The sequence below is a fragment of the Aethalodelphis obliquidens genome, unplaced genomic scaffold (genome assembly GCF_003676395.1).
Source record: "Aethalodelphis obliquidens isolate GAN/ISIS:26980383/991018 unplaced genomic scaffold, ASM367639v1 scaffold4, whole genome shotgun sequence".
Lineage (NCBI taxonomy): Eukaryota > Metazoa > Chordata > Mammalia > Artiodactyla > Delphinidae > Aethalodelphis > Aethalodelphis obliquidens.
The window spans coordinates 58,048,614-58,071,358 of NW_020837948.1; the positions used below are offsets into that span (position 1 = coordinate 58,048,614).

A 22,745-nucleotide genomic window follows, 5' to 3' on the forward strand; every position below is an offset into this window, starting at 1 on the left:
GTAACTTGCCAGTGGACACAATTACTAATGCAATTGTAATTCAGACTTTGACAGTCTGGCTTCAGAGCCCTGTACTCAACCAATAATCTGCATCGTTTCCATGTCAGATATTAAGATACAAATATTGGGGCTTTTTAAATATGTCATTTCCCTTTTTCTTATTCCTTTTGATTTTTGCCCCGCTAATGTAATTAGTTGATCATGAAAAAAAAAAAATGAGTACATGTACTACTCTTGACGTAAATGTAATCTTTCTGGTGTATTGGCCAGCGGTAAGCAACAAAAACTGTAAAACCTGACATTACCTTTTGATATGATCATCTCGCTTTTTGCAATACATTCTACAAATAACTTTCAAAGGAAAAGGAAAATCCAGGAATTCCTTGGTGGTCCAGTGGTTAGGGCTCTGTGCTTTCACTGCTGAGGGCCCGGGTTCCACCCCTGGTCAGGGAAGTAAGATCCCACAAGCCGCGTGGTACAGCCAAAAAAAAAAAAAAAAAAAAAAAAAATCCTTTTTTTTTTTTTTAATTACAAAAGTTTGCTATATATAATAGGAAAAGAACTGGGACAGTTAAACTGCAGTTTGTTGATATAAAAACCTCTCATTAAAAATGATAGCTTGTCTCATGTATAAAATAGATAATAAGAACCTGCTGTATAAAAATTCAAAAAAAAATGATAGCTGGTCTCTATTCATGAAAAAAAGTATATTAACAATGCCATAAGAAAAAGGGGAGGACACAAAAGCATATGAGTAATGATGATTTATCCATAAGGGTCAGAAGTTCATAAAACAGATTAGCGGTTCAAGAATTAGGGATTGTTTGGGAAGGGAGATGGGTATGACTCTAAAGAAAGGACAGCACGAGGGAGAGCTTTGTGGTGATGGAATAGTTCTGTATCTTGATTGCAGTGATAGTTACAGGAATCTACACATGTGATAAAGTGACATAGATCTATACCCAGGCATCATTCCAACATCAGCTTCCTGGTTTTGACATTGTAATTACATAAGATATAATCATTGCAGGAAACTGGGTGAAATACACAGGACCTCTCTATGCTCTCTTTGCAACTTCCTATGAATCTATACTTATTTCAGAATAAAGTTTTAGAAGTTCCTAAAATCCTATAAAATAGTTGGCATACCAAGGTTAAAGGGGTGTTTGGGGTGCTTGGTTTTATGTTTTGCTTTTTGCCTTATTGTTTAAAAATTTTTCCCCATGTTAGAGTTGGTTGCATAGACAATTATTTTAAGTGCCTGTGTATTTTCTTTATAAGTTATAGAAGCAAAAGTACCATAAATTTTGCCATGGATTTTCTACCAACTGAATATTTTTTTGTTTTTTAGTATGGGCCCAGGGTTGTGACATCAGCACAACAGAAAGCTGGAAGAACAATCACAGCCCGGATCACAGGGAAATGTGATTTTGCTTCAAAAAATAGAATCAGTAGCAGTTTAGCTATAATGGGAGTTTCTCCTCCCATGAGCTCTGTCATTGTGGAAAAACATCATCCGGTCACAGTGGTGAGTCTGCATTTGATAACTTCTTGTCAAAAATTCTTCTTCCTGAGAGTTGATAGACTAATAAACACTTAAATGACATGTTGAGGAGAAGATCAAAATCCATGATGACTGGTACTTATTCTACCTTTACTATTACAGTCTTTATATACTTATAATTATCACACCTGCTTTAAATCTACCTTTCCTATTTTAGGAAATTAATTTCAGAAACATTGTTTCTTCTCAATAGTATAAAAATTATCAAATACAATTAATCCAGTGTATTGATGGCCAAAAGGGTAAAGTATATAAATGATTTCTCATTAATTAAAAAAAAATGACAAAAACTGTTTACTCATTAAGTGCTGTCCACGTAGCAGATTTTTTACTCTAAGAAACACCTACTTTTATGGTTTTTAAGTTTTCCTCCTTTTTTTTATTTTTTGAAGTCTTATTTTCAAATATAATTGTCAACGTATTTCTAATTTGGAAAAAAATCAGGTTGCAATAAATTCACGTGATATAAAGTACATGGAATTTAAGCCAAAAAAAAAAAACCCTGAGTTAGTGCCTCAGTTTCACTACTTACTGCCTTTGTGATCGTATACAAATCAAGTAAATATTTGAGCCTCCATTTTTTCACGTGTAAAACGGGAGCAATAAGAGTACTTAGCTCCTAGAGTTATTGTCAGGATTCAGGATTAAATAAGATAACATGAAAATTAAATGAGCTGTATAAAGGCACTTTGTAAATTGTAAAGCCATAAGCAAATTTAACTTAATAAAAGTTACTAGAGGGCGTCCCTGGTGGCGCAGTGGTTGAGAGTCCGCCTGCCGATGCAGGGGACACGGGTTCGTGCCCCTGTCCGGGAAGATCCCACATGCTGCGGAGCGGCTGGGCCCGTGAGCCATGGCCGCTGAGCCTGTGCGTCCGGAGCCTGTGCTCCGCAACGGGAGAGGCCACAACAGTGAGAGGCCCGCGTACTGCAAAAACAACAATAAAAAAGTTACTAGAGAAGGATACATGGGATATCTCTGTGTTATTTCTTACAATCGCATATGAATCAACAATTGTCTCAAAAAGTTTAATTTCTAAAAGTTACAAGAACACATCCCTAAAGAGAAACAACGATTGATTTTAAAGAAGAATGTCCTCTATATAAATTCTGAGTGTTAAGCAACATTCCTGTCTGCTTAATATGTCAAAAAGATAAAAGGAATGATTTTAAATCCTTTTCCTTCTGAACACTAGATTGTTACTAGATGATTAAGTCAAAAGAAGCTGGATTGATTGTTTAAATTTAGCTTCAGGTAAAGTGTGACCACAGTGAAGTGGCAGACTGAGATGGAGGTACCAAGTCCAAACTGAACACATCGAGGGGAGAGGATCATCTTAGCCTTCATAGGTTGGACAGCCTCTGAAAGTCCTTAGATGACTTCTCCCCGTATTTTTGAAAATGTGAGATTAGGTATCAAAGATGAGAAGAAATGAACTCATTTCTATTTTTATCAGCACATATGATGTTTATAAAGGGATAGGGGGAGAGAGACTGTCCGTTCATAAGGTAAGGAAGATATAAAGACAGCACATGTGTTTATTTTTAATTCAGACAACCTGTTTTTTTGTATTGATTGGAATGATATTTTACAGAATAAAAACCAAGGAACTAAAGACTTACAACCCCTGTTTCTGATATTTATCTCTCAAACTGCCCTTCGTTTATTTAGTATGTTCAGTTACTCTTCAGTAATTGGGCACGAATTCAATAGCCATAAACTGCTTCCATTGTTACCTACTTTGGATTGTGTAGCAGGCACAGTGGCAGTCCTCTGTGCTATTTTTATTTTTCATTTTATCCCAGGATCCTAAGAACTAGAACTACTAGAGACAATTACTAATAAACCATTCATCAGATTTCTGACACTTGAGCTCCATCTGCTGGATAATTGCTTGCTCCTAGTGCTACTTCATCCTGTGCCATGTTTTGTAGATCATGATGCCAGTGGTACCATGAATCTGTTTCTACAGGTTCTCTTGCCCATCATCCCTAAGGAGAAATAGCTCTTTTGTCAGGGTCAGGTTAGGTGGTTAGCAACTAAAATTTCATCTTAGTTGCAAGAATCTCTCCCATTTGTAACGGTTATTCAGTTATTTACGTACGAAGAAACATTTATATAAAACACTCTAAGAAAAGAGGTTATTTCTCCTTTTCTTTAAAGAGAAAATCTTATTAAAGCAGAATCTGACTTGAGGATCTTTGTTTAAAGAGATTTCATTCATTTTTTTTTAAGCAAAAGCTGTATCGTAGAGCTTTTGAAATACACAGTGAATGTTTTGATATAATATATATAATTTTACTTCAAGTATTTTAAAGATGACTTTTCTAAGTGGAAGACCCTAATAGGAATCTACATGTACTAATGTTTGTTGGGTTAAGTTATAGACAATGAAATGATATTTAGTATGTATAATTTTATGGAATTGTTGAAGCATATTTTTGCCTTTTCAGCAAACCATTCCGCAAGCTACTGCAGCAAAATATCCCCGGACCATTCACCCTGAAAGTAGTACCTCAGCTTCCAGATCTCTCGGAACCAGATCAACTCACACCCAGTCTCTCACAAGCATTCAGTCCATAAAAGTGGTTGACTAAAATGAATATGTTCCTAGTGAGGTTGTTGAATTCTTCTGGCTTTACTAAGAATTAGAAATTTTTAGTTTTTAAAATTTCATATTCTTAGAACATCATGGATACATCATATTAATTTCCTCAAAATTACAAGAGACTTTTTCAAGCGGTACCATCCTTTGTAACTATATGTAGGATTATTTTAATGTGATTTTTTATTTAAGCAATTAAGTAAAACTTTTTTAAATTAAAAAAGAAACTAAAAAAAAAAAAGAAACTAGCCTTAATTTTTTTAATAGGTTCAACCTGTGACCGATTATATCATCAAAGTATATAAATCCTGTTTTTGCAGTGTTATTTCCAAAAGGCTAAATCATTTGCAATGTTACCAAGTAAACTTTGAGAGAGAACTTTACTAAAAAAATTATTTAAACTAATAGAAACTAAGGTATTTTTATTTGAAAATTAAAAAAATAAAAGCCCAGAGTAATATCACAAAGTTTTTTTGTGACTTTAATATATTAGTCCTCATTTTTGGGGGGCTCTAACAATTAAAAATAGGGGGGGAAATAGCAATACCTATGAATAGTTTTTAATGTTAAAAGGGAAGAAATATTTTACTAGCACAATAACAGAGTTACAGAAACATCAGAAAGAAATTTCCTACTGGGACTTCCCTGACGGTCCAGTGGTGGCTCTAGAAGCCACCACAATGAGAAGCCCGCACACCACAACGAAGAGAACAGCCCTTGCTCGCCGCAACTAGAGAGAGCCTGTGCGCAGCAACGAAGACCCAATGCAGCCAAAAATAAATAAATAAAATAAATTTAAATCACAGATCAATAGGTTTTTTTTTAAAAAAAGATTATTGTAAGCATCTTTTAAAGCTTTATCTAAACTCTAGAAATTGTATATTGTCTACAGCACCAAGTAATTAGTGTTAGCCTAATTCAACTTAACTTCTTCCAATGCAGGGGGTGTGGGTTCAATCCCTGGTTGGGAAGCTAAGATCCCACATGCCTCGTGGCCAAAAAACCAAAACAGAAAACAGAAGCAATATTGTAACAAATTCAATAGAGAAAGACCTTAAGAATGGTTCACATCAAAAAAAATCTTTAAAAAAAAAAAAGAAATTTCCTGTTAGGATGATCCTATTTCAAATGTTCTTTCTTACCTTTTTGAAACTCTATAGCATTGAACCTTTTTTTGCTCTGAACATCCAAACATTGTCCTGTGATGGTACAGCCCTGGACAATTCAGCAATTCAGGCCTTCCAGGCCTGGCAGACACTTTTTAATGCCTGGCCAATAGGAAGAAACCATCTGGGCAAACAGATTTAGGAGAACAAGACCAGGCTTCTAATGCTTTTATTGCTGGCTGACTGTGTTATCTAGGGCCAGACACTTAAATTAATCTCAGGGTCCTCATCTGTGAAATAATGAGATCTACCTACCCTACCTATTTTCCAAAGTACTTATGGCTCACATAAAAGTGAGTGGATTCTGAGGAACTTGTGAACAGCCTCAGTTTCCGTATCTTTAACAGAAGTGGATGGTTTCAGCCTCTTTCAGTCTGAACATGACCTAGCCCTGTGCTCTAACTTTACTATTGGAAATAGTTTTTCTTATTGCCTCATGTTGTAATAGGACATGAGAGAATAAATGTGAGACTGGCAAATATCCCATTTTCTAAAGGACACACCAAGGCTTTTTTGAACTATAAAAGTATCTGGCTGTGTCCTAAAGAGTATTAGATCCTTCTTATGCAGTGCTTCTTTTGGATTGTGGCCAGCTACCACTGGTGGCAAATAGCTCTTCTTGGGTTTCAATAAGCACAAATCAACAGCACTTCATCTCCTGCTGCCTGTACCACGGGCATGCTCCTCCCCAGAGCTTCCCTGTCCACTCAGAGAGTTGAGATACCGGCAGGCTCCACTCATATGCAGCCTGGAATTAACATCCCATTGGGGTAAACAGATCAATTCTTACTTTCTCCCCATATGAATTGTCCTGAATTAGTCCATTCTTGAGGTCAAATAATCAGTTGTTCCTGATACCAAGTGTTGGCCAATTTGGTAAATCACGCTGGTCTTGGCTCTCCCTTCCCCATCTCACTTCCTTTTTCCTTCACTCCTGCTTCCTTGGATCTACACTCCTGAAAAAAGCAGTTGCTCATAAACTGTGGTCTTGGGCTCTGCTTTTTAAGGAACTTACATGACAACAGGGAATGGTTTTCAGTAAGCAGCTTCCCTGGTGGCGCAGGGGTTAAGAGTCCACCTGCCAATGCAGGGGACACGGGTTCAAGCCCTGGTGTGGGAAGATCCCACATGCCACGGAGCAACTAAGCCTGTGCGCCACAACTACTGAGCCTGGGCTCTAGAAGCCACCACAATGAGAGGCCCGCACACCACAACGAAGAGAACAGCCCCCGCTCGCCGCAACTAGAGAGAGCCCATGCATAGCAACGAAGACCCAATGCAGCCAAAAATAAATAAAATAAATTTAAATCACAGATCAATAGGTTTTTTTAAAAAAAAGAATATTGTCAGCATCTTTTAAAGCTTTATCTAAACTCTAGAAATTGTATATTGTCTATAGCACCAAGTAATCAGTGTTAGCCTAATTCAACTTAAATTCAACAATTAAAACAGTTAAACAGTAAGAGTATGTATTCATATTTGTTTATTATTGCATAAAGAGGTTACCCAGATTTTGAAGCAAGGTCAGTGGAAACTGGTCATACTGAAGAACAGGTGGGGACAATGCTTTTCACTAAATACCTTTCTAAAAACTTTTTATAATCATGTGAACATATTACCTGTTTTAAAATTAAGCTTACCATTTACAATCAGCATGAGATGAAGATGCAGAACTATAAATTCATGATATAATAAATGGACTGAAATTGCTCGTGATTTTATTTCTGGGCTTATAGACTTAGAGTCAGAATTTGATAATGGAGAGCCTTAAATTATAATGAACAGGTGCACATAAGCTGATAGAAATTGATACTTGATTTCATATTTCAGAACTTTCTCAGATTACAAAAATAATGTGTGGTTAATATTTTAAGAAATATTGGAAAGTACCAAAAGTACAAAGATAATGAAAATCACCTGTAATTACATCACCAAGAGATTAAAAAACATTGGTGCATACACCTCTGGTCTTTTCTTAAGTGATATATTACACATAGGTGTTATTTAAAGCCAACAGTAACTGAATTTCCAAAGCAAGTTTCTCTTATGAAACAAATAACGGTTAATGATTTAAATGCTATGGATATGAGGTTAGGCATTTCATAGACATTCTCCCTTCATCATCACCTCAATATTATAGAAGAGATAGACCTCTTTCCCCCATCCTATAGAGAAGGAAACTAAAGATCTGAGAACTTGAATGTTAGCATGCCCAAAGGCTCACAGCTAATAAACGGCAAAACCATGATTCAAAACCATGTCTGTCTATTCTTAAAACCCTGGGTTTTTTCATTTACCATAATGTTCCCACCATCATAATTTTTTAAAACATGATATACAAAATCCTAGGTTATTCTATCACTAGATATGTTATCACATATTATGTTGCATCATCATGACAGAAATGGGAAAAATCATATACAACTTGCCTTAAGCAAAACCCCAAAAATTGACTTTTCAGTGGTTGGAAAGTGTAATACCATTTTTTCATCTGTTAGAGAATCCTGTCACTGCCATCTTCACGGTTGAAAAGAAAATCAATACTACTGCTGGAAGAACTTTACGCCATTTGAAGAACTGAATTTAAGAGGGCTGAATACTGAATGGAAAATCATTTAAATACAATTTCTTTAGGCATTTATGAAACTGCACATTTCTTGGGCCTTGAGTCAGTTTCACTTTTAAATTGACCAATCTTTTCTGGAAAAAATGATAACAAGATTAATAGCTAATATTTATTAAGCACTTGGCTACATGTCAGGCACTATGAATCCCACAACAGCCCTCTGACACAGACACTTTTCCAGTTAAAAACTGAGAATGCCGGCAGAGTGATTTCTGTACAGAACTTGCTCGAAATCATAGCCCCTTATTTGTTGGAGTTCAGCTATAAGCTCACACAGTCTCGCTCCGGAGTACATGCCCTCACCCACTGCAGTGGACTGCCTCTCAGTCTTCCCTGGGAGTTCTTGTGGACACTATTTCATAGAAGTGAATAAGTTCAAAATTGAGGGAACAAACCCAGAGCTAGGAGGATAATGTCATGGAAGGTAGGCATAATCCATGCACACTATTCCTCGTACCTACCACTGCTTGAAACTGAATATTGGATCCGTGATGTGATGTGCATTTATGTTCTCAGTTTCAGGTAAAACTGCACCAGCGAAAATAATGGTGATAAGTTTTCAAAGCATCTTCCCTGACAGTATGGTCTTTGGCAGAGTGATTTTTAGCAGTAATCCCAGCTGGCAAAATAATTGCCTGTCTGCTCTTTTCTCTCAGCGTAGAAGTAATTTTTTCAAACATACTAACTCGCAGAGTTCCCAAGAGGAACAGGCATGTTGAGCAAGACAATTCTTAGTTGTAGAGCACTGTCCTGTAAGATGGTTCAGCACTCCTGCTGCCCTCCTCCCACCCACACCCCTCCCACACATGCACACACACAAAAGTACTCCTGCACTTTTCAAATGCCCAGCAGGGGAATGACACTGAGAACCACCAGGCTAACAACGGGACCAGTGCCGATTAAGTCACCAAAGGAGAAGCTGCATGTTCTGACACCAAGCTGGGACTGCTGTGGCTCCGGGAGGTACTTGTGCCGACCGTCCCCTACCATTTTAAGAGAGCGGGAGTTCCTATCTGTTGAAAACCGTAACTCACCAGCTAGTTCTGTAACTCACGAGCTAGTTCTGAAAACTGCAACTCACCAGCGGGAGTTCCCATCTGTTGAAAACTGTAACTCACCCACGCACACCAGCTCTTCATACAGGTGCTTGACCGGCGTGGCCTGTGTCACCAGGGCCCCGTGGCCGTGTTCACGGAAGCTCTCCTCTCCCGTGGCAAGCACGAAGGGCAGATGCTGACACCTCCTTACTGTGAACTCAGTTCTAACACAAGTCCCATATGACTGTGGTTGCATGTTCATTCCTCCTCTGGCAGCTGTGAGATAAGAAGCCCAGTGGATGAAAGCCCTTCCAGTCGTCTCACTGGTACTTCTAGGGGGACCAGAGTTTGGAGTCTCTCAGCACTTGCCACGCACCTGCTGTGCTTAACACAGATGAAAGCTGAGGATGAGAGAGGGGAGGGACAATCTTAAAGAGACGTGGAGCTTTTCTTCAACGTTCAGGTGGCACTGTTAGAGGCTAGCACTTCTCAAACTTAAGATGCGCAATTCACCTGAGGGTCTTGTTAGAGTGAAGATGCTGGTTCAGTCAGTCTGGGGTGAGGATCTGCAGGTGAGTAAGCTCCCAGGTCCTGCTGCTGCTGCCGCCCGTGAACCACACCCTAAGCAGCCAGCACGCACCCACCTGCCAGTCCAGCTTCCAGGAAACTCCTCTGGTAGAAGTCTGCAACCCCCGGCCAGGCCAGGGCTCTTCACTGGGCAGATCTCACTAGACGCCTAACCCCTGAGAGGTGTTCAGGGAAGTGCTGGGATACGGAGATGGGAACCGTGGTCCCTCGCGGCTGGAGGTCACAGTTACAAACCCGTGCCAGGTTCCTAGCTCTGCCAGATGCCGAGGTGAGGAGGGCCTGAGCTCTGGGGAGGAAATCCGCTGCACAGACTGTTAGAGGGGCAGGGAGAACAAACTATATGCATGAAGAATGTACTCCTAGGGACTTCCCTCGTGGTCCAGTGGTTAAGACTCTGCACTCCCAGTGCAGGGGGCCTAGGTTCGACCCCTGGTCAGGGAACTAGATCCCACAAGCTGCAACTAAAGAGCCCACACGCCACAACTAAATAGCCTGCACTTGGCCACAGAGATCCCGCATGCAGCAACAAAGACCTGGCGCAGCCGAATAAATAAATAAATTAAAAAAGAAAAAGTGCTCCTAGGTGAATCCAGTTCCTTTCCTGAATCTTGCCGCTGCCAGACTAATTTTTCTTAAACACCGTCATCAACGTGTCATTCCTTTGCTCAAAAGCCCACCAACTCCATTGTGCCAGTAGCATAACCCAGGGTTACAATGTAATTGGATTGTGAATGTTACTATTATCATGCCAACTAGATTATCAATTCCATTAAACATGCACCATGGCTTACAGAGCTGATGTATGCTTCCCCTGGCACAGCTAAACACACTCTAGGCACTCGGTAATGTGTGAATGAAACACATCAAAACTCCCCTTATCCTGATGGCAAGTACTCTGAAAGCACACTACATTTCCAAATCAATTTTTTAGGTCAAGAGAAATTTCCAGAAGGCAACTCCATTTTCCTAAAGACTTCACAGAACACTATGTGCCTAATTAGCAACAAGGAGAAATCTTAACAATACAAAAGAAATCTTTTTAGAAACTGTAGTCAATATTCAACATTTTCAATGCGTTATCTTCCATTTTTTCATGTGAAAATGTATCCTTAGAATTAGCAATAAAAGTGTCATAATTTACTTGTGTGCCCATGTGCCCATGAGCTGTGGTTCTGCTATCCCCAATCCCCAGCAATCAATAATGTGATCACCCCCTGCACATGGGACTCGTTCACATCTCATGACAGCCATGTAAGGACAGTGCTCTGAATAAAAAGTTTTGCCAAGAAAAGTCTTTGCTTCTTTGTTTTTAAAGCTAATTAGTTGATAATGCAAACAAGCTTTCTGTATTTCCTAGGTTTGGGTCAAATCATAAAAAAGCAAAGCTAAGGACTCCGACCTCACTAATTCTGACATCTGGAGTCTGGCTGAAATGATTCCATGGCTTGGAATCCTCTTACCAAGAGAGCCATGGGTCTCTATCCCACACATCTCTCATGGGACACCTGGTCTCACCAAGAGACCCCTTGCCCCAGGCCTGGTTTAAGGGATTCCTTCCTGGTGTGGAAGCCCTAAATAGTTAGCCTGTTGTTAGGGAATGAATCCATTCACCCCAGGATGATCTCAAGGAACTCCAGAAATCAGGTGGCTTCCCAGTGACAAGCCAACTGTTAAATCCTTGCTTCCTTCGTGCCCAATTCAGTTGGGAACCTTAATTTCCTTCTAGGCTAAATGCCACCTTTTCAATATGGCTCAATAAAAGTAATCATCCTTTGCAAACTTCAAGCTACTGCAGATTCCCATGAGTACTAGCAGTCTGCAAGGTTCCAATCACCTCTGTGGTCCTAAGCTAACTGTCCCCACTCCTGGGCCCCTGCAGTCTGTTGCTTATCAAGAGCACTGGACACCCACTTGGAAGATGGGCACCAGTAAGGATGGCTCTTCCTAATACCGAATGCCTCCTGCCCACATCTCCTGGGACATGCTGACCTGACCACTGCTCCTCGATGGCTCTGATCCGGGCATCTGTAAAGTTCCACAAATGGGCTAGCCTCTGCCACTCGTTGGTCTTCAGCTGACGGTAAGCCAGATGCCAGAGGAGACTGAGAATGTGCCTGGTCTCCTGACTGTGATCTTGCTTGAACGGTTGATGGGTCCTTGATGTTCTCACCATGCTCCTAGATTGAAGGTAATTGTATCAGATGAATTCAGACATTTTCTGCTGATTGCCTTATTTCAGAGTACATACGTATATATTTTTTCAGATGTAACCCATAGAGTGGTAACTGAGACTATGTTTTCAATATTAACCATGACTGGATCATTTTTTTGCCATCCAAGATAGAGACAAATGTCTGAAATAGAAAGCTGGAGTCTGGAGTTCCCTGGTGGTGCAGTGGTTAAGAATCCACCTGTCAATGCAGGGGACACGAGTTCAAGCCCTGGTCTGGGAAGATCCCACACGCCGCGGAACAACTAAGCCTGTGGGCCACAACTACTGAGCCTACGCTCTAGAGCCCATGAGCCACAACTATTGAGCCCACGTGCCTAGAGCTTGTGCTCCGCAACAAGAGAAGCCACCACAATGAGAAGCCCATGCACCGCAACAAAGAGTAGCCCCTGCTCACCGCAACTAGAGAAAGCCCCTGCACAGCAATGAAGATCCAATGCAGCCAATAAATAGATTAATTAATTAAAAAAAAAAAAGCTGGAGTCTGTCTGACACAGGAAATGTGAGGGATTTTGCCATGCTGTATCGCATGCCTCTATCCCAGCCTGCTTCCCACCCCAAAAGAAAACAGAGGGGGTATGCTGACTACAGAAATGTCACAAAAACAAATGTATCTTTAAAGGCGTTACTTTCAACCATATCCCTTTTTCTTCTTTGGGGTGTTTGATTTTCTCACATCAAAGTTTCAGTGGGGCCCAGACTGGATGTATTCTTGATAAGACCCCACAGCTGATCCCTCCATTCATCCTGCTCTCTGGTGACTGGGAGGAAAGCAAATGAGCATCCTAACCCTGGGGGCCGAGGAGTGGAGGACACAAGGCTCCATTATCATTTTGTATTACAGCCCTGCAGCCAGGCTCATCCTAGTAGCACTGTGCCTGGACTGATTCTTGCTTTCTGATTTGTCAAAGACTCCTTTTGTCCCTTTTTAAGAATCCACCAAAAAACCCCACGAAAAACAAAAAAGAATCCACCAGAGTGCTATAGAATCCAACCAAACCAACTGGAGAAAATCTCAAAGTGAAAGCAGGGGTCATGGTTTCCTATGGCTGCCCCTGTCACACACATGCCAGCAGGGCTCCAGACAAGCCTTCCTCTGGAGAGTGGGAATAAGGGACACGCAGGACACAGAGCCCACCAAGAGGTTTGGGACTTCCTATCTATTCTCCTTTCCTCTTTTACATATAGTGAATTTTGTCTTTATCTTTCATTTAAATAAAAGTGAGTCAGTGAAAGATACTCTGAACAGCCATACAGGAGTCAATGCTGGGGCAGGAAGTGGACTAAAGGGATATGGGGACCTGGTTTTTGAACCCTATGAGAAGAACGTGGTGAGGTTGGTGCCCCAGCCACCAGCGTGGACCAGCCTGCACCCACACAGCATCAGTGACCTCCTCTGGAAGGCCTACAGACTCCTGGGAAACTTGGCCAAGGAGAACAGCAAGACTGTTCTCTGATATCTGGACTTTGTGAACAGAAGTTGGAATAGGAATGGGAGGAGTTAATTTCCCATAATTTTTTCAGGGTCTTTTTTTTTTTTAACACTTTTTTTAAAAATTAATTAATTTATTTTTTGGCTGCGTTGGGTCTTCATTGCTGTGCACGAGCTTAATCTAGTTGCGACGAGCGGGGGCTACTCTTTGTTGCGGAGCACAGGCTGCAGGCACACGGGCTTCAGTAGTTGTGGCACGCGGGCTCAGTAGTTGTGGCTCACGGGCTCTAGAGCACAGGCTCAGTAGTTGTGGCCCATGGGCTTAGCTGCTCCACGACATGTGGGATCTTCCCGGACCAGGACTCGAACCTGTGTCCCCTGCACTGGCAGGCAGATTCTTAACCACTGCACCACCAGGGAAGTCCCTTTCAGGGTCTTCTTCACCCCAGTCTTGCTCTACTCCCACAGTGCCTGGCTCCCAGGAAATCCTAAAAGAGGTAAGGCTGAGGGTGGGAGATACAGAAACTTAGGAGCTGTGGGCACTGCCCTTTTTCCTTTTCTCCTCGTTCCATCTCCTGAAAATGTTAAATCCAAGAAGATCAAAACCCCAAGCACCACCAATTAAAGGGAAGACTACAAAATGCCTCTGCTTTCAACTCCGCATTACAGCATTTTTATTTCTTTGAGAAACATGCCTGCTTTGTGCGTTCCAGGATTGGGCTGGGCAGTCCTTCAGGCTTCCACAGAAAGGGCCAGGGATTTGGAAAGCCCAGGTCTTTTTCAACAGTCAGTGGAAGCATTAATAACTTGTCTGCAAAGCACTGAACTATTTGCAGGAATAACATAAGCCAGAACTGGAGGAAACTGAAATAGCATAAGCCACGATTTTAGGAAGCCCCCATCTACCTCTGAACCATTGAATTTATTTTTTTAATATAAATTTACTTATTTTATTATTTATTTATTTATTTATTTATTTTGGCTGGGAGCTGTGGGCACTGCCCTTTTTCCTTTTCTCCTCGTTTTCCTTTTCTCGTTTCCTTTTCTCCTCGTTTATTTTATTTGGGTCTTTCGGTGCTGTGCACCGGCTTTCTCTAGTTACGTCGAGCAGGGGCTACTCTTTGTTGCGGTGCGTGGGCTTCTCATTGCGGTCGGTGGCTTCTCTTGTTGCGGAGCACGGGCTCTAGGCACGTGGGCTTCAGTAGTTGTGGCTCGCTGGCTCTAGAGCACAGGCTCAGTAGTTGTGGTGCACGGGCTTAGTTGCTCCGCAGCATGTGGGATCTTCCCGGACCAGGGCTGGAACCCGTGTCCCCTGCATTGGCAGGCGGATTCTTTACCACTGCGCTACCAAGGAAGCAAGCCCTGAACCATTGAATTTAATGATAGATGATTAGGTGGTTAGGTAAATGGGTAAATGGATATGAGAGAGGAAATTCCAATCATCTTTTTAATCTTTTCATTAGGAACCATTTTATATTAGGCCAAGATATAAACTTGTTTAATAACAAAGGGAATTTTAAATAATAAATAACAATAAATATATTTGGTTAAAAAAATTTTTTAAGGCTCTATATGAAAAAAACAAGTCTTCTTCCCACTCCAGACCTCAGGGTCCCAGTTGTCACCAGGGTTAACAAGCCTTAGCATTTCTGGGGGTCTACTTCAGCTATATGTATGCATTATTTATGATTTTCAAAGTTCATCCAACTCTCACACCTTAAGACTTGTTAGGAAAGAGGGCTTATTCATCTGGTAGAAAAAATAATTTATTCTCATCTAGGAAAAAGAATCTAAAAATGCTAAGAGGAATTAAAAATAGAACCAATGAATATTCCTATTTTTAAAGAAAATGTGGAAACAAAGACGGAACTTGGGAAAGTCATCCTCAATAAAATACAGTGATGATCTAAGAAAACGAGAATGAGGCTAGGACAAAGAGGAAGAGGAAAAAGGAGACTAGAAATCAGAGGAGGAAGCAGAGCGATTAAACAGAATTCTAATTGTCAAATGTTATTTTGTTTTGTTTTGTCCTACAGGCAAATAAGAAAAGTCGGGGGAGGATAGTGTGGCCTTTAAACTGATCCCCATATACCAGGACTACTGAGCCAATTAGACAGTACTGCGGGGGCTTCCCTGGTGGCGCAGTGGTTAAGAGTCCGCCTGCCGATGCAGGGGACACGGGTTCGTGCCCCGGTCCAGGAAGATCCCACATGCCGCGGAGCGGCTGGGCCCGTGAGCCATGGCCGCTGAGCCCGCGCGTCCGGAGCCTGTGCTCCGCAACGGGAGAGGCCACAACGGTGAGAGGCCCGCGTACCGCAAAAAAACAAACAATAAAAACCAAAATAAACAGTACTGCATTGCGAGCAAGGAGGCAAATCAATGCCCCTTAAGGATTTAAGGGACATTTCTCAGGATTGGCAAATTAGACATCAGTCTGGGCTTAAGGCTCCTCAGGGTAGACATGTGAGGGACTAGGACCTAAATTCTGGCTCCAGCCTGTTGGACACTCTGGCTCCAGCCAGAGTGGACATTCAGTCTAGGATGGCAGCAGAGGGTGGTGTCTGGTGATGAAATTCCTGCCCAAGGACATAGACTTGAATCTTGGAGGGGAGGTCATTCTACTGAGAAGCTGCGAGAGTGGCAGCTATCAGAGGCAGTACTGATGAAAGAAGATGGAAGGAATGTCTTGGAAACAAGCTTTTGTTTTCTAAAGATGAATAAGGTTTTCGAGACCATTGGAGAGTACTTGAGTGCTGAGTAGCCGGCACAGCGGTATGCGGAAAACTGCAAAACCCTAAATATGAACTTCCTTACCACTCAGTAGAATGCGAGTCTGGGAGCTTCCAGAAGGGACCATAGCCAGAGACTCCGTGACAGCAGGCACAGCCAGCAGCCAACCACCCGAGCACGCACGCCAGGCTCCTTAGAGCCAACGTGGACTGGCCTGCTTGGCCCAATGGAGCTCTACACACTTCAGTTCCAACCACTGGTGCTGACAAAGGATGGAGAGGAAGAGAGGCAGCTGTTCACACCGCAAATTGGACAGCACAGGACAGAAGGGACAGCTATAACACACTAACCAGGGCCCTCCCCACTAGAGCGGAAAAAAGAATTACACAGACCCCAACCTGCCCTGTAAGAAGAGGGGGCTGCAGAAGAGGCCCTCACCGAGCTGAATTCGGCTTTCCTTACCTCTCTCCAGGCGTAGCACCTCTCGGCTTCAATGAGTGTGCCCACGATGACGCTGCAGTTGCTCCTGGCGGCCACGGCCAGGGCAGTCTTCCCTTGCTAAAAAGTCAAACATCAAAGAGTCAGGCAATGCGGCCTACTGGTTAGGAGCTCTCGCTTTGGAGCAAGGGGGCCTGGATTCAAATCCTGATCCTACTGCTTCCTTGCAGGGCAAATTTGGGCCAGTCCTCAGCTTCCCTAGGTCTCAATAACTACCCCTCTGAGTAGTGGTGAGGGGCAAGTGCGATAACTCTATAGGGTCCTTAGGACTGTGTGTGGCACAGTCTAGGGCTGTGTGTGGTAATCGTCTAAGAGATGCTAGATATTGATAGTGTCAGGTGCTGTGTCAATGGGGCAGGGGGAAGGATTTGGGCTTAGGGACCCAACATCAACAGGTAACGTTCTACACTTGCTCTATCAATGAGAACCCAAGCATTTCTCCAAGACCGGCAGTGGTCTCCCTGGCTCACTGCACTGTGAAGTCCTCAGCAAATAACGTAATCGTACGTTTTTCTCCTCCAGAGTCTGACTCCGCCTGTGGCAGAGGCTTTAGTCAGTGTCCCATGCCCCACCCACCACAAATAACGTTTTTCTTCTAAAAGAGACCTCCAGATTTTAGCTGGGCACTTGGCCACCCCGAACATTTCCTAGTCTCCCTTACCCTTGGGTATGTGAACTAAGTTCTGGCCAATGGTATGTAAATGGAAGCAGCACATGCAACTTCTGGGAAGTTTCTTTAAAAGAGATTTCAAAGTTTCCTCCTCCCCCAGTGGAACGCTGGCATGACGGGAGGAGCCTGAACAGCCACTTTAGATCAGGAAGCGAAAGCCATGTGTTGAGGAGGGCAGAGTAATAAAACAGAAGAGGGATGGATCTCATGCAGAATACAATCAATAATAGTAACACTACATAATACAGAATTCAGCTCACGGGCCTCCTATCCATAATTTTTTCCTATTATATCATATCACCTCTAACCAAAGATGAGGGGTTGGGGTTGGAATCTTAACCAAATGGAATGAGCAATAAAGGCTGTTCTAGACATAATTTGGAGCATGAATGGTCTGGCGCCCATATGGTACGTTATACAAGTTACAAATGACGTACCTTGGTCAAGATGGATATAGTTCAGGGGCTTCCCTGGTGGCGCAGTGGTTGAGAATCTGCTTGCTAATGCAGGAGACACGGGTTCAAGCCCTGGTCTGGGAAGATCCCACATGCCGCGGAGCAACTAGGCCCGTGAGCCACAACTACTGAGCCTGCGCGTCTGGAGCCTGTGCTCCGCAATAAGAGAGGCCGCAATAGTGAGAGGCCTGCGCACCGCGATGAAGAGTGGCCCCCGCTTGCCACAACTAGAGAAAGCCCTCGCACAGAAACGAAGACCCAAGACAGCCAAAAAATAAATAAATGAACAAATGTGGGGTTTTTTTAAAAAAAAAAAAAGATGGATATAGTTCAAAGCTACAGCATACAGCTTTGCAAGCAGTGTCCCCTAGATTTTGTGCAGAACACAAGCTATACATCTACACTTTTTTCCCAAGCAAAAGATAGTGGTCCCTCATTTGTTTTCCAAATGACCCATGAAAAATCTGCTCAGGGATCCTGAAGATAATGTAAATGAATGGTCAGAAGTAACCTCGGAAGAAGTTCCAACCTCAGAAACCCATGTTTCTATGCTTAGAGATCCAGAAACTTATCCTGATAATTCTCTCACAAGGCTGAGTATTTGTGAAATGCAACTGCCACCAGTCAAATGATTTGTCTGCTGTCCCGGAACTGAGACCCAGGTGAGCCTGAAAATTAGAGCTGAAAGTAATCAGCGTCCAATCAAAAGAGACAGTAATGAAATTAGGAAGAACTGCATTTTGCAGGCATTTAGCAAGCCTCTAATTGTATGCTACCCAAATTCTGGCTTGTAAAGCCATCTGAATCACCATAATTAGCCTATTTTGGGAAGGCAGCATTCTGGGAGCCAGAGGTTTCAAGCTCATAGGAAAACCTTCGCAGGGAGTATAGCTGGAGTAGAAATCCAAATACTTGTGCCGTTGAGGGCGGGTGGCCCTCGGAGAGCTTTGTGAGGCCACAGGCTGAGAGGACAGGGAAAGTCAACTTTATACCAAAACTTGGCTCCTTTTTTTCCATCCAGAGCAGACCTTAATTCAGTCCTAGAAACAGTCACTTATCTTTGGTAAAAGTTGTGGGAACAGGCAGAAAAGATAGTTTTTATTCATTAATTACATATGTCCTGGGTGCCAGAGAGGCACCAGACGCGATGAGAAAAGAGGGAGGAGGAGAAAGGAAATCAGACTGTGAGGCCCAGGAAACTGCGACTTTTGTTCTGAAAACAGAATCAAGCTGTAGCACAGACGTGTTCACCGGAATATCCAGTCCACTTGCAGTGGGGGCCCAACATAAGTTCCCCGCCCAATGCTTTAGATTCTCTACTCACCAGACTGCCCTGGAGGTGTTAAGTGTTACTGACGAAGTACAATAAAAGAAAGCACAGGAAGCTATTAACATTTAGCTACAAAAGCTAAATGTTAATACTAAGGCCAAATGTTAACAGAAGTTAATGAGCCACTACTGGTGGGATTCCACCTAAGTGATGGAAATATGGGTGATGGTGTTTTCCTCCCCTATGCTTTTCTATGTTTTCCAAATTGTATTACTTTCATGATCAGAAAAAGAAAACTGATGGAGACAAGTAAAATAACATATCACTAATTCAGATCCCACAAACATGCAATGTGTGATTCTGAAATAGACTAGGGAGGACACAGGCTTGCCCTGGGAATGAGGGATGCACTGAGCTGATGACTAGTGAGGGCAAAGACCAGGAAGGAAAAACTGCAACTTCTGGAAGTGCTGGGCAGCCAAGCAGCCAGTAGCCTTAGCTTTGAAGCTCAGCTCTGCTTCTTACAATGGCCCCGATGTCATCAAATCTTCTCTTACAAACTGGGATAATTTCGTCTGCCTCACAAAGGAGACGGGAGAATTGAGCTAAAATGTGAGTGAGTACTTAGCCAGGGGGGATAATTCTCTTCTTCTCTTATAAACTGGGATAATTTCGTCTGCCTCACAAAGGAGATGGGAGGATTAAGCTAAGATGTGAATGAGTACCTAGCCAGGGGGGCCACACAGTGTCTTCTTCTACACCTTTCAGTAAAGCTGGAACCCCAACCCTGCCATGGCTGAGCCTGCGGAACCGCGTCACGTGAAAGAAACAAAGCTGTCTGTCTTTAAAAACACACCTACACAATGGCTTAAGGGTGCAAGCAACCCAAATGTCTATCCATGGATGATCAGATAAACAAAATGTGGCATATACATACAAGGGAATAGTATTCAGCCTTAAAAAGGAAGAAAATTCTAACACATGCTGCAACTTGGTTGAGCCTTGAGGACACAGTTCCAAAAGGGAAAATACTGTACCATTCCACCTACATGACATACCCAGAGTAGTCAGATTCATAGAGACAGGAAGTGGAATGGGGCTGAGGGAGGAGGAAATGAATGTTGCTGTTCATAGAGTTTCAGTTTTGCAAGATGAATGAGTTCTGGAGATTGGTTGTATAACAAAGTGAATATTCTTAACACTACAGAAATGGACATTTAAAAATGGTTACGGGAATTCCCTGGCAGTCCAGTGGTTAGGACTCCGAGCTTTCACTGCCAAGGGTGCGGGTTCAATCCCTGGTTGGGGAACTAAGATCCCGCAAGCCACGCAGCACAGCCAAAAAAATTTTTTTAAAGTAGGAAATGAATAAATTAAAGAAAAAAAAATGGTCAAGATGGTACATTTTATATTGTGTGTATTTTACAACAATTAAAAATTTTTAAATAAATTTAAAAAACAAGTTTAGACACATATAAATTTATTTATTGCAGTTCTATTTATAATAGCAAAAGCTTAAGGACAACTTATATGCCCATCAGTTGAGAACTAAACAAATTATGATATATCCACACCACAGTCTATTATGTAGCTGTATAAAATAGAAGAAACTTTCCATGTACTTACACGGAATGATCTTTGCTTTATACTGATAAGGGAAAAAAGCTAAATGTAGGACAATATGTATAGGTATCCACAGTTGTGTATAAAGGATGGAGGAGTGGAATAAGAGTATAATATATTTATGTCTGCTGTTATATGCATAAAGAAATTCTGGCAAGAACAGAAGAAACTTGCAATAATGGGTATGTATGGCAAGGATAGTATGAGAGCCAGACAAATAGGGACGCGGTAGATGGGAAACTTTTACTGTAAAACCTTTACTAAGTTTTAAATTCTTGAACCATATAAATTTATCATCTTTTCAAAAAATAAATAATTTGAATTTTTTAATGTATATTTACTGTTGAGAGTAAAAATTCTTACCAACTTATCTCAATTAAAATTGGGATGTTACTATCAAGATACAAGGTCTCTCCAATTTGTGTCCATCTCACAAAGGATGTGGTAATACTACCCCTCAAGGCTTACAGCCGGCAGGGAGGACTCAGCAAGCAGCTCAGCTAAACAGAGTGAAGCCCATGAACTCACTTTGTCAACAACCTTAGGTCGCTGCCCGCCTTCCGCAGGGTTTCCACCAGTTCCACACTTCCAAGATCAGCAGCTACATGCGAAGGAGCTTGTGACCTCTGACATGAGAAAGTTCAAAAATGTAATCCAAGCATGTTAAGGAGAGAAAAAACTTGCATAGTTAAAAAGAGAAAGAGAAAGCAAAGGTGTCCTACACAGGCGTAAGGGAAAATAGATAAGGTCACATATTTTTAAACAGGTACAGGAGACATTCATTGCAGTGTTATTTATAACAATGAAAAATTGAAAGGAAGTTACATGTTTAGTAAGGAAACTCATGAGATAAATTACGGTATATCCACATATTGGAATAGTAGGAAACCATCACAAATGATTTTTTAAAATGATTTCAATATGGGATACCTAGAGTAGTCAAGTTCATAGAGACAAAGTGAAATGGTGGTTTCCAGGAGAAGGGGGAGGAGGGAATGAGGAGTTATTGTTCAACGAGTATGGAGTTTCAGTCTGGGAAGATAAAGTTCTGGAGATGGATGCTGTGAGAGTTATGTACATTGTCAGTGTACTTAATGCCACTGAATTGTACACTTATATGGTTACAATGGTAAATTTTATGTTATGTTTATTTTGCCACAATAAAAAATAATTCCAGAGATTTTTAAAAATGAAAAATGCTTATGATACAACATTAAAAACCTTAGCAAAATAACACTATCTAGCTGAGCTCAATTTACAGAAAAAAATAGAGAGAAAGAAGGAAATGCATTGGTGATGTTAAGAATAATAATGTCTAGACGGAGGGATTAGAGCTTATTTTTATTGGCTTCTCAATGCTTTTCTCTATTTTGTAAGTTTCCTACATTATAGTGTATAAAGGAGTGCAAGACGTCTAATTTCTTTCTTGAATAACCACTTTCCCATGAAGAGGATAAGAATGCTTCAGAGAAATATATGAAATCACAAGAAAATCACCCATCTTAACCTCCCACTGAAAGGAATGCTGATGTGAAGACAATTCTAAAATTTTAGCACAGAAAGGAACATTGGCTATAATCTAGCCCAACTCCTAAACCAGAGAGAGGAAGCAACTTCCCAAGGGTCACACAGCTGGGCAGTAGCATCTAGCCCAGGACTCTTGCTACTAGAGCATATGGCCAACCTGCTTGGGATGTTAACATAATTAATATCAACAAGCATTTACTGAAGACACACTTTTAGGTGGCAATGTGCCCCTCTGGGGGCTCGTTATCCATGACATCAAACTTACACTGACAGACCTATCAAAAGTCTACACCAACATGGAACAGAGACACAAGTGTCATACATCAAATACCCATAAAATCTCCCTGTGGCAAAACTGCTAGAAGTCTAGAAGGCAGGAAATGCACCAAAATGTTAACAGAGTTCTCTTTCTTTGGGGGGATTATAAACAAATTGTAAGTTTTTAGCTTATTTATGTTTTCTTACTTTTATACGTTGTGTGTATTCCTGGTCTAACAAAAACCATAAATGATAAAGTCTACTTCTATAATTGGGTGGCAGCCTAGCAAGCCTCCTTCACTGGAGTGGATCTAGACAATTCTGGTGAAGCCAGAATCACTTGGGTGCTCTGTCCATGTGTAGAGCAAAGACTCTGCCCATGAGGAAAGATGTGGGGCATTAACATAGTTGAATACATACGTATGTTCAATAATAAGAGAGGGGCTTCCCTGGTGGCGCAGTGGTT

At 41.7% G+C, this 22,745-nt stretch overlaps 2 protein-coding genes and 1 long non-coding RNA gene across 9 annotated transcripts in view; 2 read left to right on the plus strand and 1 right to left on the minus strand.

Moving 5' to 3' along the window:
• POC5 (POC5 centriolar protein) overlaps positions 1 to 4,900 on the plus strand; it is a 34,251-nt gene extending 29,351 nt beyond the window's left edge. For 6 of the 7 annotated variants that reach the window (XM_027100801.1, XM_027100802.1, XM_027100800.1 and 3 more), the window contains 2 exons: positions 1,352 to 1,528; positions 4,018 to 4,900. In XM_027100801.1, coding sequence (XP_026956602.1) covers positions 1,352 to 1,528; positions 4,018 to 4,161 — 321 coding nt within the window. In that variant the 3' untranslated portion in view covers positions 4,162 to 4,900. The remainder of the gene's footprint in view (positions 1 to 1,351; positions 1,529 to 4,017) is intronic. The other variant, XM_027100798.1, reaches the window with a different exon arrangement.
• Positions 4,901 to 4,904: 4 nt separating this feature from the next.
• LOC113617416 (uncharacterized) lies at positions 4,905 to 7,051 on the plus strand. Its single transcript, XR_003431637.1, has 2 exons — positions 4,905 to 5,628; positions 6,586 to 7,051. It is a non-coding gene; the product is annotated as an uncharacterized LOC113617416 (long non-coding RNA).
• Positions 7,052 to 7,327: 276 nt separating this feature from the next.
• Positions 7,328 to 22,745, minus strand: part of ANKDD1B (ankyrin repeat and death domain containing 1B) — a 58,031-nt gene continuing 42,613 nt past the window's right edge. Inside the window, 5 exon segments of the mRNA XM_027101261.1 lie at positions 7,328 to 9,897; positions 11,576 to 11,730; positions 11,732 to 11,763; positions 16,441 to 16,536; positions 21,019 to 21,120. Coding sequence (XP_026957062.1) covers positions 9,710 to 9,897; positions 11,576 to 11,730; positions 11,732 to 11,763; positions 16,441 to 16,536; positions 21,019 to 21,120 — 573 coding nt within the window. The 3' untranslated portion in view covers positions 7,328 to 9,709.